This window comes from Ochotona princeps, chromosome 20, assembly GCF_030435755.1.
Source record: "Ochotona princeps isolate mOchPri1 chromosome 20, mOchPri1.hap1, whole genome shotgun sequence".
Lineage (NCBI taxonomy): Eukaryota > Metazoa > Chordata > Mammalia > Lagomorpha > Ochotonidae > Ochotona > Ochotona princeps.
In genome coordinates this window covers 9,194,099-9,209,726 of record NC_080851.1, presented here as the reverse complement: position 1 = coordinate 9,209,726, position 15,628 = coordinate 9,194,099, and the positions used below count along the sequence as shown (strand labels likewise).

General features: G+C 44.2%; 1 protein-coding gene across 9 annotated transcripts in view; it reads right to left on the bottom strand.

Moving 5' to 3' along the window:
• The window catches only part of AKAP9 (A-kinase anchoring protein 9), a 123,315-nt gene extending 121,854 nt beyond the window's left edge, over nt 1-1,461 (bottom strand). For 4 of the 9 annotated variants that reach the window (XM_058678297.1, XM_058678298.1, XM_058678300.1 and 1 more), the window contains exon 1: nt 1,178-1,460. In XM_058678297.1, the coding sequence (XP_058534280.1) occupies nt 1,178-1,225 (48 nt within the window). In that variant the 5' untranslated portion in view covers nt 1,226-1,460. Of the gene's footprint in view, nt 1-1,177 lie in introns of all 9 variants that reach the window. The other 5 variants (XM_058678299.1, XM_058678302.1, XM_058678303.1 and 2 more) reach the window with 2 other exon arrangements.
• Nucleotides 1,462-15,628: the final 14,167 nt, after the last annotated feature.

Here is a 15,628-nt window from a genome sequence, read left to right as displayed (position 1 = left end):
GCAATCCAAAGCTACACACACACACATTCCCCATGGCGGGCTGCACTGGGCCTGCACCTCTGCAGGACGGACCTGCCCTGGGGACTGAAGCCACGGACCCAGCCTCCTCTCCAAGTGGGGAGAGGGGAAGACAAGGGAAACAGTTAGCTACCTCCCTTCTAATTTAACCGAGGTTCAAGGAGGACTGCTAACAATTACCTCAAAAGAGATAGAAGATAACCTATGTAAAGGTCATTTCATTGTAAGGAACAAACGGGCCTTTGAGACCAACCAAAGGACATGTCAAACGTGTCATTTTTTAAACAATTCCATTATTCCACGTATCCTTCTGCGTCAGATTTTTCATGAAGCCCAACGAATGACACCTGTGCATGACTGTATTGTTTGCTTTACATGCGTTCTCATGCACGCGCGCATGCACACACACACACAAACACAAGGGCTCACCATACAGAAACAGATGACAATGAGATTATTTAAAACAGAAAATCTATAGGTGTCATTTGGAATACAGAACGTCCCGGTCCCCACACGTTCCGTTCAGGCAGCCTTTGCTCTCCACTCGATACAAAAACGCGTGCCGTTTAAAAAAAAAAAAAACGCGTGCCGTGACAAAGACCTCCAAACACAAACATACAAAGACACGTTCCTACCAACGCCCCTACAAGCCAAGTTCACAAGTGGCACTTGTGGCACAGTCGAGCCACTGTCGGGGCAGCTGTCACAGGCCAATCACGCACGCCCAGGAGTGCCAGCGTGCCACCGACGAGGACGAGCCGGCCGCCGCGCACCAATCCCCCCAAATAAAGAAAAGCCGAATTCCCCACCCTGAGAAGCACAATGCCGGGCGCTTCCCACAAACCCCGCTCTCAGATGTGAAAGGCTGAGGATTTCGCAGCAATTAAATGCCAGCTGATGGCAATCACGTAAAGCAGCGTGTTTTCTTTGGGCATTTACGAGAAAGGAACCACGTCCCTCACTCCATGCCGAAGTCTGGCCAGCGAGGAAGGCGCGCCGGGCTCTTCCTCCTGGTGGAAGAAGCGGGTGCAGGGGCAGACTCAGACCCGCGAGCGTACCCGGGGCTCCCGCCGCCGCCCACTCGGCTCCCCAGACGCCCTCCCACCCCGGCCAGGCCGCCGCCTCCCTCCGCGGGCCCGGCAGCCTCCGCCTCTCCTACCTTGGCTTTGCCGGCCTCCAGCTTCTTCTGTCGCTCCTCGTCCTCCATGGCCTCTGCGGAAGGCGGCGGAGCAGCTGGCGGGGGATGGGGGAGAAAGCAGAGGTCGGTTCAGGCGGTCGCGGGACGGCGAGCTCCGCGGCCCGGCGAGCAGGCACGGCGCGGCCCCACCCGCAGCGGAGCGGCCTCAGCGCTCACTGGCGGATCGCCCCGGGCCGCACGGCCGGCGCCGTCACCGCCGCCGCCATCTTGGTCTCCACGTAAACACACGGCGGGCGGAGGCTGAGGGGGCACGTCGGCCCGCGCAGCCGCCGCGCCGGGCAGGTGCGCCGCGGGCCCGCCCCTCCGCTTTCCCGGGGCCGCGCGGCGGCAGCGAGCGTCTTCCCCGGGTGGGCGGCCCCGGGAAGGCGGCCGGGCTGAGGGGCTGAGGCGGGGGCGTGCCTGGGCTGCCCTCGGCCGGTGGGGCTCCCAACTGTGCAAGGGATTCAGTGCTCTTTAAGCTGTGCAGTTTTTTCAAGTCACGAAAGCATGATGCTTAAAGGAATTGAGAAACCCGGTGGGAAAGAAGCGAAAGACAAACTCGCTGGACCTCAGTTTTTCAGCCTAGATGGAAGCTGGGAGAGGAACCCCGAAAGTTCTGATGAATTCCTTGGCCTGCCTGGCCCTTCATCTGTGTCTGGTTCCTGCCCTCGCTCTGGTTCGTCCTTCAAGTCCCACCTCACAGGTCTCCACCCACACACAGCTTTTGTTATCTCTTTGTTCGTCCCTGCCAAAAACTTACGTTCCCATCCCCTCTCTGCGGAGCCTCCCTTTGACAGCGGTGCTTGGGGACGAGGCCAGTGCACTCCAACTAGATTTCTTGGTCTTCTTACATTAAACTAGTAACATGTCCTCCCAGAACATGTCCTCCCGGAGCTTACCTGGGGCTGGGGGGAGGCTGGTTAATATTTATGACTGCCCCTGTTACATTAACTCGTCCCGAGTTAGTGTCGGCTTTCTTTTTCTTGAATTTCCTTTGTGTCCTCTGCAAGGCCTTTTGACAGCTTATATGCTTTCTGGGTCACCTGACACTGCCCGCGCCTTGACAACCAGCACTCAGCTCCGTCCTGGCGACAGTAGGATGGCTAGAACAGCCCTTTGCTGCGAGTAAACACTGCTGGAGTGACTCAGCCATGTCTACAAATTGGTCATTACTTGTTCCTTTTCCCCACAATCCTTCCTTTTTTCTCCCTATTCTCCAACCTAGAGGGGAACAGATTTTAATGTCTTAAGTCTCACATGGCCCCTCCTTTGTTCTGAGTGAGGTTGGGCTGAAAAAGCTGCCGGAGTGAGAAAAGACTGTGAGTCCCACCATAGACATGCTGCTAGCAAGTGAATCTTGGAGTTAGGAAAGAAAAAGGGAAAAACCAAAGACCTCAAGTCTACCACAAAGATTGGTTTTTATATAGTCCCAGTTTAGACATTCTTATATTTAAAAACATCAAGTTCCACAGTACATATACAAAATAGTGGCAACTTACAACTCCCCAGTATATATTGTCTCATTATCTCAACCTGAACGAGAGACTGGTAAGATTAAACATTTTATCACGGGATCAAATAATCAAGGTAATAAAAGGAGAAGTGATTTACTCAGTCACCAGCAAGCTAAAATAGAGCTAGAACTAGCAATGAAGTTGTTTCAATGTTTCCCCTCACCAATCACAATCATTTATGTGTCTGTTACACAAACAATGAGTGTTTGAAGAACGTTAAATATTGACTTCTATTAGATGGGCAAGTATGTGGCCCTACCAGTCCGACTCTTCCCTCTGACACCTGTTCATGTCATATCACTCATTCATTCAAGTCATTCCCAAGGAAGATGCTATTTCACCAAGACTTAAGAAGAGCGAGTGAACCATGGAGAGGAGTGAGGTGTTGGTAAATCCAAAGGCACTGAAGCTGGAGGACAGCTGGCCTGGGATGGCAGGAGTGGAGTGAGCACTAGGTGTTAGAGTAAGAGGGAACAGGTCGGATTCTGTAGCGTTCAGAAGTTCATGGTGACAAAGCACTTTGGCTTTTCTTCTGCTTGCCATCAGGGGTGATTGGGGGGAATTTTGAGTAGAGGAATGACAGGTTCAGCTTACATTATTAAATGATATCTGGCTGCTACAAGGAGAAAAGGCTGGGTACCTACAGTACCATTTCAAGGTTAGCAAAAGTCCAGAAGTTTATGACCTATTAGCTTGTCAAGGATTTGGGGTAGCAGTTATTCTCACCGGTTGCTGGTAAGAATGCCCAATCCCAGCCATCATGGGTGCTTGGGAAAGAACTAGTTAATGTGAGCCTTGTCTGTCTGTATCTCCCTGGCACTCAAATCAACTAATTCAAAAAGAACTAAAACCTGCCGAAGCCTATGAAATTAAACAATGGTTTATTGGAAATCGAAGTAATAAATAATAAATTAAAGGATATCATGAGAAGGGACCTGGCTTTATGGCTCAGTGGTGAAATCCTTGCCTTGCATGCTCTGAGATCCCATACAGGCACTGGGTTCGTGTTTCAACTACTCCGTTTTCCATCCAGCTCCCTGCTTGTGGCCTGGGAAAGCAGTAAAGGACAGCCCAAAGCTTTGGGACCCTGCACCCTCTTGGAAGACCCAGAGGAAGCTCCTGGCTCCTGGCTCCAGATCAGCTCAGCTCCAGCCAGTTGTGACCACCTGGGGAGTGAACTGGCAGATGGAAGATCTTTCTGTTTCTCTCTGTGTGCATCTGTCTTGTCAATAAAAAGAAATCAATCTTTTTTAAAAGGTTTAAAAGGTATCATAAGAAAGCAGTTGTCCAAACCCCAAACACGAGACATTCCATGTGACTTTCTACATGGTTTTTGTTGTAAAGGAGAGGTAAAAGGAAATAATTCTGGAATAAAAAAGTAGAAGATACATAACCAAATAATGTTCGTATGGCCTTATTTGAATTCAAACAACTTCATTTTGAGATAATACAAGTTAATAAGACATGAACTGAGTATCAGATGTTACTTTTTTTACTAATTTTATAAAATGCAAGTTTTTATAAGCAAAATAAACTAATACAGGAGGCATTCATAAATACATTTTATTACTTTAAAGGTATTTATATGACTTTAAGAAGAGAATATCATCAAATTTTTCCAGTTCCCAATCCTCCTGCATAAAAAGTATTTTCGTTAGCATGATGTTCACTCATTATTTTATTTTTATTGGAAAGTGAGATATACAGAGTGGAGGGGAGAGAGAGAGAGAGAGAGAGAGAGAGAGAGAGAGAGAGAGAGAGGAAGATCCTCTACCCACTAATTCACTCCCCCAAGTGGCCGCAATGGTCAGAGTTGAGGCAATCTAAAGCCAGGAGCCAAGAGCCTCTTCCGCGTCTCCCATGTGGGTGCAGGGTCCCAAGGCTTTGGGTTGTCCTAGACTGCTTTCCCAGGCCACAAGCAAAGAGCTGGAAGGCAAGTGGGGCTACTGGGATTAGAACCAGCACCCACATGGAACCCTAGTGTGTGCAAGGTGAGGACTCTAGCCGCTAGGCTACTGTGCCGGGCCCCAGATATTCACTCTTTATAAAAGTCTTTGGCTGAGCATACCATCAACCAGTTTTTAATAAAGATACCGAAATAGTTTTCAAAAATTCTAGTAAAACAGTATATATAACTCATTTGTTTAAGTTTATTTTTTACAGAAAATACAAAATATAATAAAATATTTGTATGTATTGGTATAGGTAGTGCTTTACACAAAATTTATTTTCATCTCTCATTGTTTTTGCATTCTTATAATGCTGATTATTATATCAGTGAAATTCAACCCTGCATATAAATATTGCCCAAGAGATTCCCTAAAAAAACTCTTGGATATAAAAACATAAAATTGGGGGTAAATCATTCACTCTATTATCAATATTACCGTGCAGTATGTGATCCCTTTACTTTTTATCGCTTTTCTAGTTAATTAAAAACCCGAGTTTTCTTTTAATGAGTTTTTGTGGCAATTTCTGTTGTGTGTATTCATTTTTAACATTTAAAAATTAATGGAAAAAGGGAGAAATAGAAAGACTTTCTATCTGCTTGGGCACACTCCACAAGTGGGCACAACAGCCAGAACTAAGCCAATCCCTAAGCCAGGAGCCAGGAGCTTCTTCTGGGTCTCTCATGTGGGTGCAGGGTCCCAAGGCTTGGGTCATCCTCTACTGCTTTCCAAGTCCATAAGCAGGAAACTGGTAGGAAAGAGGAGCAGTCAGGACACAAGCTCATATGGGATCCTGGTGCAGATACAAGGATTTAGCCATTGAGCCATCACGCTGGGCCCATGAGTTGGCTTTTGATAAGTTTCTTGTGGCAATTTCTGTTATGTGTATTTTCTTTTTTTTTTTTTTTAAGATTTTATTGTTATTGGAAAGCCGGATATACAGAAAGGAGGAGAGACAGAGGGGAAGATCTTCCATCCGATGTTTCACTCCCCAAGTGAGCCGCAACGGGCCGGTGCGCGCCGATCCGATGCCAGGAACCAGGAACCTCTTCTGGATCTCCCACATGGGTGCAGGGTCCCAAAGCCTTGGGCCGTCCTCGACTGCTTTCCCAGGCCACAGGCAGGATGCTGGATGGGAAGTGGAGCTGCTGGGATTAGAACCGGCGCCCATATGTGATCCCGGGACTTTCAAGGCAAGGACTTTAGCCGCTAGGCCACGCCACCGGGCCCGTTATGTGTATTTCAATTCAAACTATTATAGTGATCATTGGAGTTCCTGGGAACTAGAGATGAGAAGGTAGTAGGAATGGATCAATAGAGCCTGTATATAGTTTTTGGTTTATTTTCTTTAATCTTATATTTCATCTTTGGTGAAAGTTTTTATAACACAAGCCAAACTGGAGAATTAAAATGATAAAGAAGATTTGGCAGTCTAAACAACAGAATCGTCTACCTAATAGCTTTATTTTTCTTTTTTCTTTGAACAAAATTAAAATGCAAGAGAACCTTGCACATGCTTTCAGAGACATGTTTGCTCACTCACCCTTTCCTCTTTTGTCTTTTGAATCAAACCTTTCCAATGTCACCTTTAGAATTCACAAATAGTAGAAAAAGCCCAGCTACCAAGTTTTTTCCTCTGGTTTCCCCCCTTTTTTCCTGGTCTGTTGACAATCAGCTCTCTCCTAGAACACTATTTTCCCAAACACAGTTCTTGCTGAACTCTGTGTGACTGGGTCTTGAGGTGGAGTAAGGGTACCCTTGCCCCTTACTGCACCCTAAGTCACTAGTGCCCTAGACACTTTCAAATTCCATGCCATCAGATTTTCTACCTATCCATTCTCCAAATGGCAGCTCCCAGCCACTATTCCTTTTAGATCTGTTATCATTGACTTGACACAGCTGCTAGTGAAGTCGGCATCTGGATAGACCAGCCTTCTAGCATCCCAAACTTCTCAGCTACTCGGTGTTCTATCTGCAGTGATCCTGTTTTCTGTCCTACCCCAGCCGTGCTCACCTACTGTTACATTGCCGAGTTCTACAATAGTGAAGTTTGCACCTTTATTTTGTTTTGGTTTTGGTTTTTTTTTTTTAAGATTTATTTATTGGGGCCCGGCGCAATAGCGCAGTGGTGAAAGTCCTCGCCTTGAACGCACCAGGATCCCGTATGGGCACCAGTTCTATCCCGGCATCCCCGCTTCCCATCCATCTCCCTTCTTGCAGCATGGGAAAGCAATCGAGGATGGCCCAAGGCTTTGAGACCCTGCACCCACAGGGAGACCTGGATGAAGTTCCTGGCTCCTGGCTTCAGATTGGCTCAGCTCAGCCATTGTGCCCACTTGGGGAGTGAACCATCGGATGGAAGATCTTCCTCTCTGTATATCCGCCATTCCAATAAAAATAAATAAATCTTAAAAAAAATTTATTTACTTCACTTAGAAAGAATTACAGAGAGTAAGAGATCTTCCACCCTCTATTTCACTACCCAGATGCCTGCAATGGCCAGAGCTGAATCGATTCAAAGTCAGGAGTCAGGAACTTCTTCCGGATCTCCCATTGGGTGCAGGGGTATCCTCTGATGCTCTCCCAGAAACATAAACAGGGAACTGGATTGGAAAATGGAACAGCTGAGATATGAACCAGTGCCCATATTGGATGCCTGAACCAGCAAGTAGAAGATCAAGCTGTTATGTCATCATGCCAGCTCCTGTACCCTTTTATTTTTTATTGCTTACTATATTTTCAGTTAATTTTTTATCTAGTCATCTTTTACACAATCCTCACTTATATAATGATTTTGAGTCGTAATCACTTAGAAAATAGATAGCTAGAAGAAAAGTTTCACACACCCCAGCCCCTACACAACACTCAGCATCCTTGTATATATATCTGCATTGTAACTACTCTCCAAACCTTTCCTCCTGTAACATTGATGACATGATTTCTATTAAACCTTTCACAGGTTCCCTTATGCCCTTCACGCTCCAGGGAACAGTTTAACAACTGTTTCCTCTTTTGCCTGAAATTTTGTCTTTTCTGGGGGCACTTTCCCCTCTACCATCAGCATGCATAAATTACATAGCACCTCCTATTTTAAAACAAATGATGTTTAAAAACACCTGTTGATGCCACATGTCAGTTGAGTTATCATATCATTCCTGTGCTTCCTTTTGCAATAAAAACAGCTCAGAGGATCTGTTGATCGTATCCTGTTTCTCTTCCCTGTTAGACCCAGTTGGAGCAGGCTTCTCACTACCCAAACTGTTCTGGTCAAGGTCATCTGTGTTTGACATCTTGCCAAATACAATGCTCACTGATGATTCTTTCTTTAAAAAATAATATTTCTTTTTATTGGAAAGGCAGATTTACAGAGAAAAAGAGAGACAGTCCACTGGTTCACTTCCCAAGTAACTGCAATGGCCAGAGCTGAGGCCATCCGAAGCCAGGAGCCAGGAACTTCTTCCAGGTCTCCCACATGGGTGCAAGGTCCTAAGGCTTTGGGCCGTAATCTATGACCCTCCCAGGTCACAAGCAGGGAGCTGAATGGCAAGTGGGGCAGCTGGGACACGCCCATACGTGGGAGCCTGGCACATGTAAGGTGAGGATTAGCCACTAGGCCATAATGCCGGGTCCTGGTGATTTTTTCTGCCTCTAAATGCTCAGTACTTAGGATCTGTCTTCATGTGTTCCCCTCTGTGTTACTCACTAGTTTGGTGATCTCATCTGGTGCAATTGTTTAAAATGCCATCTATATGCTTCAAACTTAGATCTTCCTTTTGAACTCCAAATTCGTGTATCATATTACTTATTTTGCAAATGCGTTTTTCACTTTGAAAGTCAGAATTAGAAGGAGAGAGAGGGACAGAGAAAGGGAGAGAGATTCCATCTGCAAGTTCCTTCCCACTTCGCTGCGATCAATCTAGGAGCCAGGAACTTCATCTGGTCTCCCTTGTGAGCGGCTGGAGCCCAGCACTTATGCCATCTTCTGCTGTTTTTCCCAGGGTCTTGTAGAGAGCTGGCTCACAAGTGGAACAGCTGGGACACAAACCAGTGCTCGTATGGGATGCTGGCTTCACAGGCAGAGCCTTTACCTACCACGCCACAATACTGGCCCCGGACCCGTGCACCTGAATGACTTATATACATCCAACTAAGAGGATGCTTCAAAAATGTCATGGAAAATGCACAGAACAAAGAAAATTCTATATGGATTTAAAAACATTTTGCAGTTAAATATGCTTATTTACTCATTTTGTTTTCTCACAAAGTTTTTGAAGTATCCTTGTATATCCAAAATCAAATTTTTGATTTTTTTTCCCCCTAAAACCTGCTCTTCCAATAGTCTTCTCGATCGCAATAAATGTTAGTTTTACTTTGGAAGTTCCTCAGATGCCATTCACGGAGTCATTGTTGTCTCTTCTCTCATAATCCACACTCAGTCCAGTAGCAAATTGTGTTCAGACACATCTGTAGTCCCGCCGTTTGTTCCCACTTCCACAAGCTCCACCTACGTCCAAGCCACCAATGTCCCTCACCTTGGTTTTTGCTCAGCCGTGGAAGAGACACTTGTCTTGTTACTGAGTAAACATTACTAGTGACAAATTAGAACACACACCTGTAAAACTCAACTATTGCTTTTAAAAATAAATAGGAGGAAAAAAAAATAATAAAGAGGACAAATTAGAATAAAGAACAAGATGTGATAAAACCTTTGTTTTGAAAATTTAGTTTCAGGCCCGGCACGATAGCGTAATAGTTAAGGTCCTCGTCTTGAACGCGCCAGCATCCCAAATGGGCTCCGCTTCTAATCCCGGCAGCTCCACTTCCCATCCAGCTCCCTGCTTGTGGCTTGGGAAAGCAGTGGAGGGCGGCCCAAAACCTTGGGACCTTGCACCCGCTTGGGTGACCCAGAGGAGTTCCTGGTTCCTGGCTGAAGCGCAGCACCAGCCGTTGCAGCCGCTTAGGGAGTGAATCATCGGATGGAAGATCTTCCTCTCTGTCTCTCCCCCTCTCTGTATATCTGCCTTTCCAATAAAATAAGCAAATCTTTAAAAAAAAAAAAATTTAGTTTCTAACTGGGAACAAAACTACAGTTGTTAAAATGAGAAGAAATGATACAGGCTGAAAAAGCTCAAATTGCCTACCATAAAATCATTGCAAGAGTTGACATTTGGTGAATGCTTCCTAAGTGCCTGTCATGTACTAAATGCTTTCTATGCATTATCTCCAGGTAATCCTAACATCTCAATGAAGAATGTAGTGTCTCCATTTCGAGTGCCAGAGAGTAATGTTCTCAGAGTCACGAGATAGTACAAAATGGAGGTAGGCGTTCAGCCTGGGCTGCTCAGACCGTAAGGTGAGTGACACTAACCAAAGCTGTGTTTATTCTGTCCTTGCCACACAGACTCATGAATCACAGCTTACTGTGCTTAAGACAGAATTTTTTTCCGTAACAAATAGACGGAAAGGACTTCGACAATTTCTGACCTTGTGAGGCTTTCTTACTACAGTTAAACACATGCTGGATCTCCTTAGAAAAACTGAAAGATAATCTAACTTTGAACTGAAGGACAATATCATGACTCATAATCACAATTGGTATAGATCACATCACAATTTGATAACACATTCTATAATCTGTTCTCAACTTAGCATTTAAATGTAAAAATTGACATAAGATTTCAGAATATTCTATATCAATATGATTCAGTAAAGTTAGAAAAGAGATATTAGAATAATGAGCAGTAATGATTTCCTAATAAGTTAAATTATAAAGTTTCAGAGACTTAAAATATGATGTATAATATTTACAGTAAAACTTTCTAAATATATTTAGAATAGTTCAGCTTTGCAATTTTATCTTTACAATCTTTCAAAGTTATTAGAAGCATAACTGTAAAAATATTCATCAAAGTTAGGATAAAATTATTTCAAAAGATATAATAGGGTCCGGCACGTTGGCCTAGAGGCTGAAGTCTTCGCCTTGAACACACTGGGATCCCATAAGGGCGCCGGTTCTAATCCTGGCAGCTCCACTTCCCATCCAGCTCCCTGCTTGTGGCCTGGGAAAGCAGTCGAGGACAGCCCAAAGCCTTGGGACCCTGCACCCAAGTGGGAGACCTGGAGGAGGCTCCTAGCTCCTGGTTTCCGATTGGCGCAACTCCAGCCATTGCAGTCACTTGGAGAATGAATCATCGGATGGAATATCTTCCTCTCTGTCTCTCCTCCTCTCTGTATTTCTGATTTTGCAATAAACATAAATGAATTTTCAAAAAATACAATTAATTTTGTCAATTAAGAAAAAATTGGAAGATTTTTGCAAAAACATTCACTAAAGACACAGAACTAGGGGGTTACTTTTTTTTTTTTTTAAAGATTTATTCATTTTATTACAGCCAGATATACACAGAGGAGGAGAGACAGAGAGGAAGATCTTCCGTCCGATGATTCACTCCCCAAGTGAGCCGCAACGGGCCGATGCGCGCCGATCCGATGCAGGGAACCTGGAACCTCTTCCGGGTCTCCCACGCGGGTGCAGTGTCCCAATGCATTGGGCCGTCCTCAACTGCTTTCCCAGGCCACAAGCAGGGAGCTGGATGGGAAGTGGAGCTGCCGGGATTAGAACCGGCGCCCATATGGGATCCCGGGGCTTTCAAGGCGAGGACTTTAGCCGCTAGGCCACGCCGCCGGGCCCGTGAATGTATTTCTTTGTCAAGTCTTGAAGTTCACTAACATACTAAATCCTCCCTTCATTCGTAAAAAGTTGAAACAACATTTACAACTGGCTGTTTATTTTCTGCAGAGCTGGAGAATGGGAAGAGACAGGGAGTTAAGAAGTATTGTTTAATAGAATTCTTTTTAATTTCTTCTGTAAGTTTTATATAGATACAAAGGTACTTCAAATATTCATTGAAAATGGGAATTAAAAATAAGTTCATTTTGGTACAAATTTTTTAAAAATCCATACATATGAGTAGTTTTAAAAGCTCATAAAATATATGTTATGCAAATACTATACAGGCATTTCATTTTTTTTCCTATCAAAATAAATCTGCTTTGTAAACCCAGTTACACCATTTTTCGAGGTACTCTGAATATATTTAATGGTCCAGCTCCAATGACCTCACTGAAAAAAATCCAGCAATGTAGCAAAACTAGACCTGATGACAACAGAGACCATGACATGCATTGGCATTACTTGATTATTGAGAAGATATTATTTCTGCAGTAATTTCCAAGGCACAAAAATAGTAATGATTTCCCATGACTAAATAAGCCAAAAAAAAAATGGTTTAGAATAACAGGGAAGTTGTCACCCATATTGAAGCATTTTCAACAGTTATAAAAAGAAAAAGATGTCATTTAGGGATTAAATAATTAGATTTTATTGAAATTGAAACTTTAGGTAAAATTACTTCTTCATTTTGTTTTCAGAATCTTAATCTTTGTTGCTCAGCAAGTCATAAAGCTAAATGTGAAAATTCTGCCTTTGGAGCCGGTGCAATGGCTCAGTTGGCTAATCCTGACCTTCAGGTGCTGGGATCCTATGTACTGAGAAAGCAGTAGAGGATGGCCCAAAGCCTTGGGATCCTACACCCGCATGGGGAATCCAGAAGAGGCTCCTGGCTCCTGGCTTCGGATTGGCTCAGCTACACTCTGGCTCTTGGGGGCATTTGAGGAGTGAGCCAGAAGTTGGAAGATTTTTCTGTCTCTCATTCTCTATGTAAATCTTTCTTTCCAATAAAAATAAATAAATCTTAAAAGAAAATTCTACCTTTATGAGAAAGAAATAAGCGGAAGAAATTTAGCTGCTATGCTATATTAATCCAAGAGATTTTTTACCATCAATATCACCATCATCGTCGTCATATTAAAGAGAGACCTGTAGACACAGGCTCCCACCCACTGTTTCACTCCTTAAATGCCTACAGTGGAACAGAATAAAGCCAGGAGCTGAGGGTCCCATCCATACCTCCCACAGACGCAGCGGGGAGCCACTTAGCTGAGCCAATATTTGCTGCATTCCAGAATCTGCAAGAACATTAAGCTACTTTTTATTAAGGAACATGAATTTGGATACTCCCATATGGGGCACACACAGCTTAACTACAAGGTTAAATGCCTATACCCAAGTGATTGAATATTAAAATATGTCACAGAAAGATGTGTAACAGCAGCCACTAAATGATTATAGTGAAAACTCCCATCCACTGAGAATATAGCATTGCTCATGTAAGCTGTCATGCACTTACTGAAATTCTGGTTTGATAATAGGAACAAGCATAATGCTCTGGATGGATGCATGACTTCCCTTTAAGCCATAACTCCTTGTTGAGAACCAGTGATGACTGGTGGGGGTGCTGTGTTATGGCTGATGTCATAATCTTACTCTGACTCATGAGGAAAGGCACAGGAACTGACATTCATTTTATAAGCGACATAACATTGCGCACTGTCTAGAAGTTTTTGTTTTTATTTCATTTAGTCCTCATAACAACTTTGTGAAAGAAATATTATCAGAAAGTAAATATTGCAATTAAAGAAATAGACTGAGAAGGTTGAAATCATTTTTCCATGATATAGTAAGTTGGGATTGGAACGCATACAGGTTGCTAGAAGGCAAAGACGTGACTCATTATAGCACTCGGTTACAACTGCTCTAGGGGGAAAAACGTAATAGGTAAGGAACAATGGAGAACTTTCAAACTCAAAAATGTTCTCCTTCGAATTCCATCAGAGGTTTACTTTGAATTATGTCACTCCTCCTAAGTGCAGCTGTCCTCTAGGATGAAGCACTTTTGCTGAAGAAGTGAAAGATGAGCTAGTTAAAGGAAGAAAAAAATAGAACATTTTAATATGAGAAAAAAGATTTTTTGTTTAAAAGAGTTTGAACATTCATTGGATGAAGACGCAAGGGCAGGGCAAGGACATGGGTAGGAGGGATTTGTAGAAAGCAGAGCAGCAGGGCCAGAGACACTAATATTTTTTATCAGGCTCATGCATTGGTCAGTATTCGAGGATGTCAAGATGGCTTCAGGAGCTACAAACAGCCATTTCCTCATAATGTGTTTGGGTCTTCTCTTTCTAGCTTGCCTGGCTAGTTCACCTAGATTTTTGCCATCTCATTTCTACCTTCCTTTGTGGGAAAATAAAAAAGAGGATGAAAAGTTAAGTTCATGCTTTACCAAGGTCCAGGGTATCACCATGGGACTGTCTTAATGAGGAACAGCAAATTGGATGACTCAGCAGAAATTTACTGTCTCACAGTTCTGGGGGATAAAAGTCTCAGATTAAGGTGCTGGTAGAGTTGGTCCTTATTGAGGCTGGCAGACTGAATGTGGCCTATGTTCTGGTGACTAGCTGAATTATCTGGCATTTGTTGGCTTACAGATATGTCTCCAATATCTGCCATTATCTTCCTGCGTTGTTCTCCTTAAATTTCTTTTTTTTTTTTTAAAGATTTTGTTTATTTCTATGACAAAGTCAGATATACAGAGAAGAGGAGAGACAGAGAGGAAGATCTTCCGTCCGATGATTCACTCCCCAAGTGAGCGCAACGGTCGGTGCTGCGCCAATCCGAAGCCGGGAACCAGGAACCTCTTCCGGGTCTCCCACGCAGGTGCAGGGTCCCAAGGCTTTGGGCCGTCCTCAACTGCTTTCCCAGGCCACAAGCAGGGAGCTGGATGGGAAGTGGAGGTGCTGGGACTAGAACCGGCGCCCATATGGGATCCTGGCGCGTTCAAGGCGAGGACTTTAGCCGCAAGACCACACTGCCGGGCCCTCTCCTTAGGTTTCTTAACATAATCTACATCTCATTTATTGTTATTTTTCTATTATTATTAGCATTTTATGATATAGTTCCATAGGCTCTGGGATTTCCCTTGTCCCCTCCCCATATCTCCTCCGCCCCACTGATTTTCTCTGTAACATTATAATAGTATAGTTCTTCATAAATAGTCATAAGTCCATCATCCATTATTGCAGGCATGACAATGCCAGAGGGTCCTATTGCCAAGGGGTGTGTGTGTGTGTGTGTGTGTGTGCGCGTATATATATGAAATTTTTTTTTTTAAGATCTTCCATCTGATGATTCACTCCCCAAGTGACCGCAATGGCCAGTGCTGCGCGGATCCGAAGCCAGGAGCCCAGCTCCTCTTCCGGGTCTCCCATGCGGGTGCAGGGTCCCAAGGCTTTGGGCCGTCCTCGACTGTTTTCCCAGGCCACAAGCAGGGAGCTGGATGGGAAGCGGGACTGCCGGGATTAGAACCGGCGCCCATATGGGATCCCAGTGTGTTCAAGGTGAGGACTTTAGCCGCTAGGCCACCAGGCTGGGCCCTAATTTTCTTTCTTTCTTTTCTTTTTCTTTTTTTTTTTTTCTCGATATGTTCTAACTGCTTGAGTGTTTGAACTTCTGTATCTAATTTTCTGTATCTGTCTGGGTGACTTGACTTAGTCACGTGACTTTGAACACCAGGGGATTTTGACTGAATCTTAAGCTTACATCTCAGTTCAAGCTTCTGGACTGTCTTCTTGCCTTCTGCCCCAGCGCGCTGACTTCGTGTTCTCTCGATTTAGAACATGATGTGCTGGCTATTTGCAAGCCCTGCTTACCTGTTTCTTTCAGGTCTTTACTCACAGCTTCCTCCTACGAAAGCTCGTTCTCACCAAGATTTCCACCCAGATGCCATAGACTTTCCTCTTCTGCTTGGGAACATATCTTAGTTTGATACAGAAGATTCTTTACTTATTTTTTACTTGTTCCTCCACTAGAATATGTGTTCCTAGAAGGCAAAGATGTGTGCCTTTCTTGTTTCAATGCTGTGATCCCCAGCATCTAAAATGGAGCCCAGTTCAGTAAAAGCCCTGACAGAAAGAAGAAGCAATCCAGGAAGCAGAATGGCGCCGTGCCTTTCAGCATTGGAAGCTGCAATACAGGTGATCAATATCATAAAAAATAGAGGCTAAATTGATTC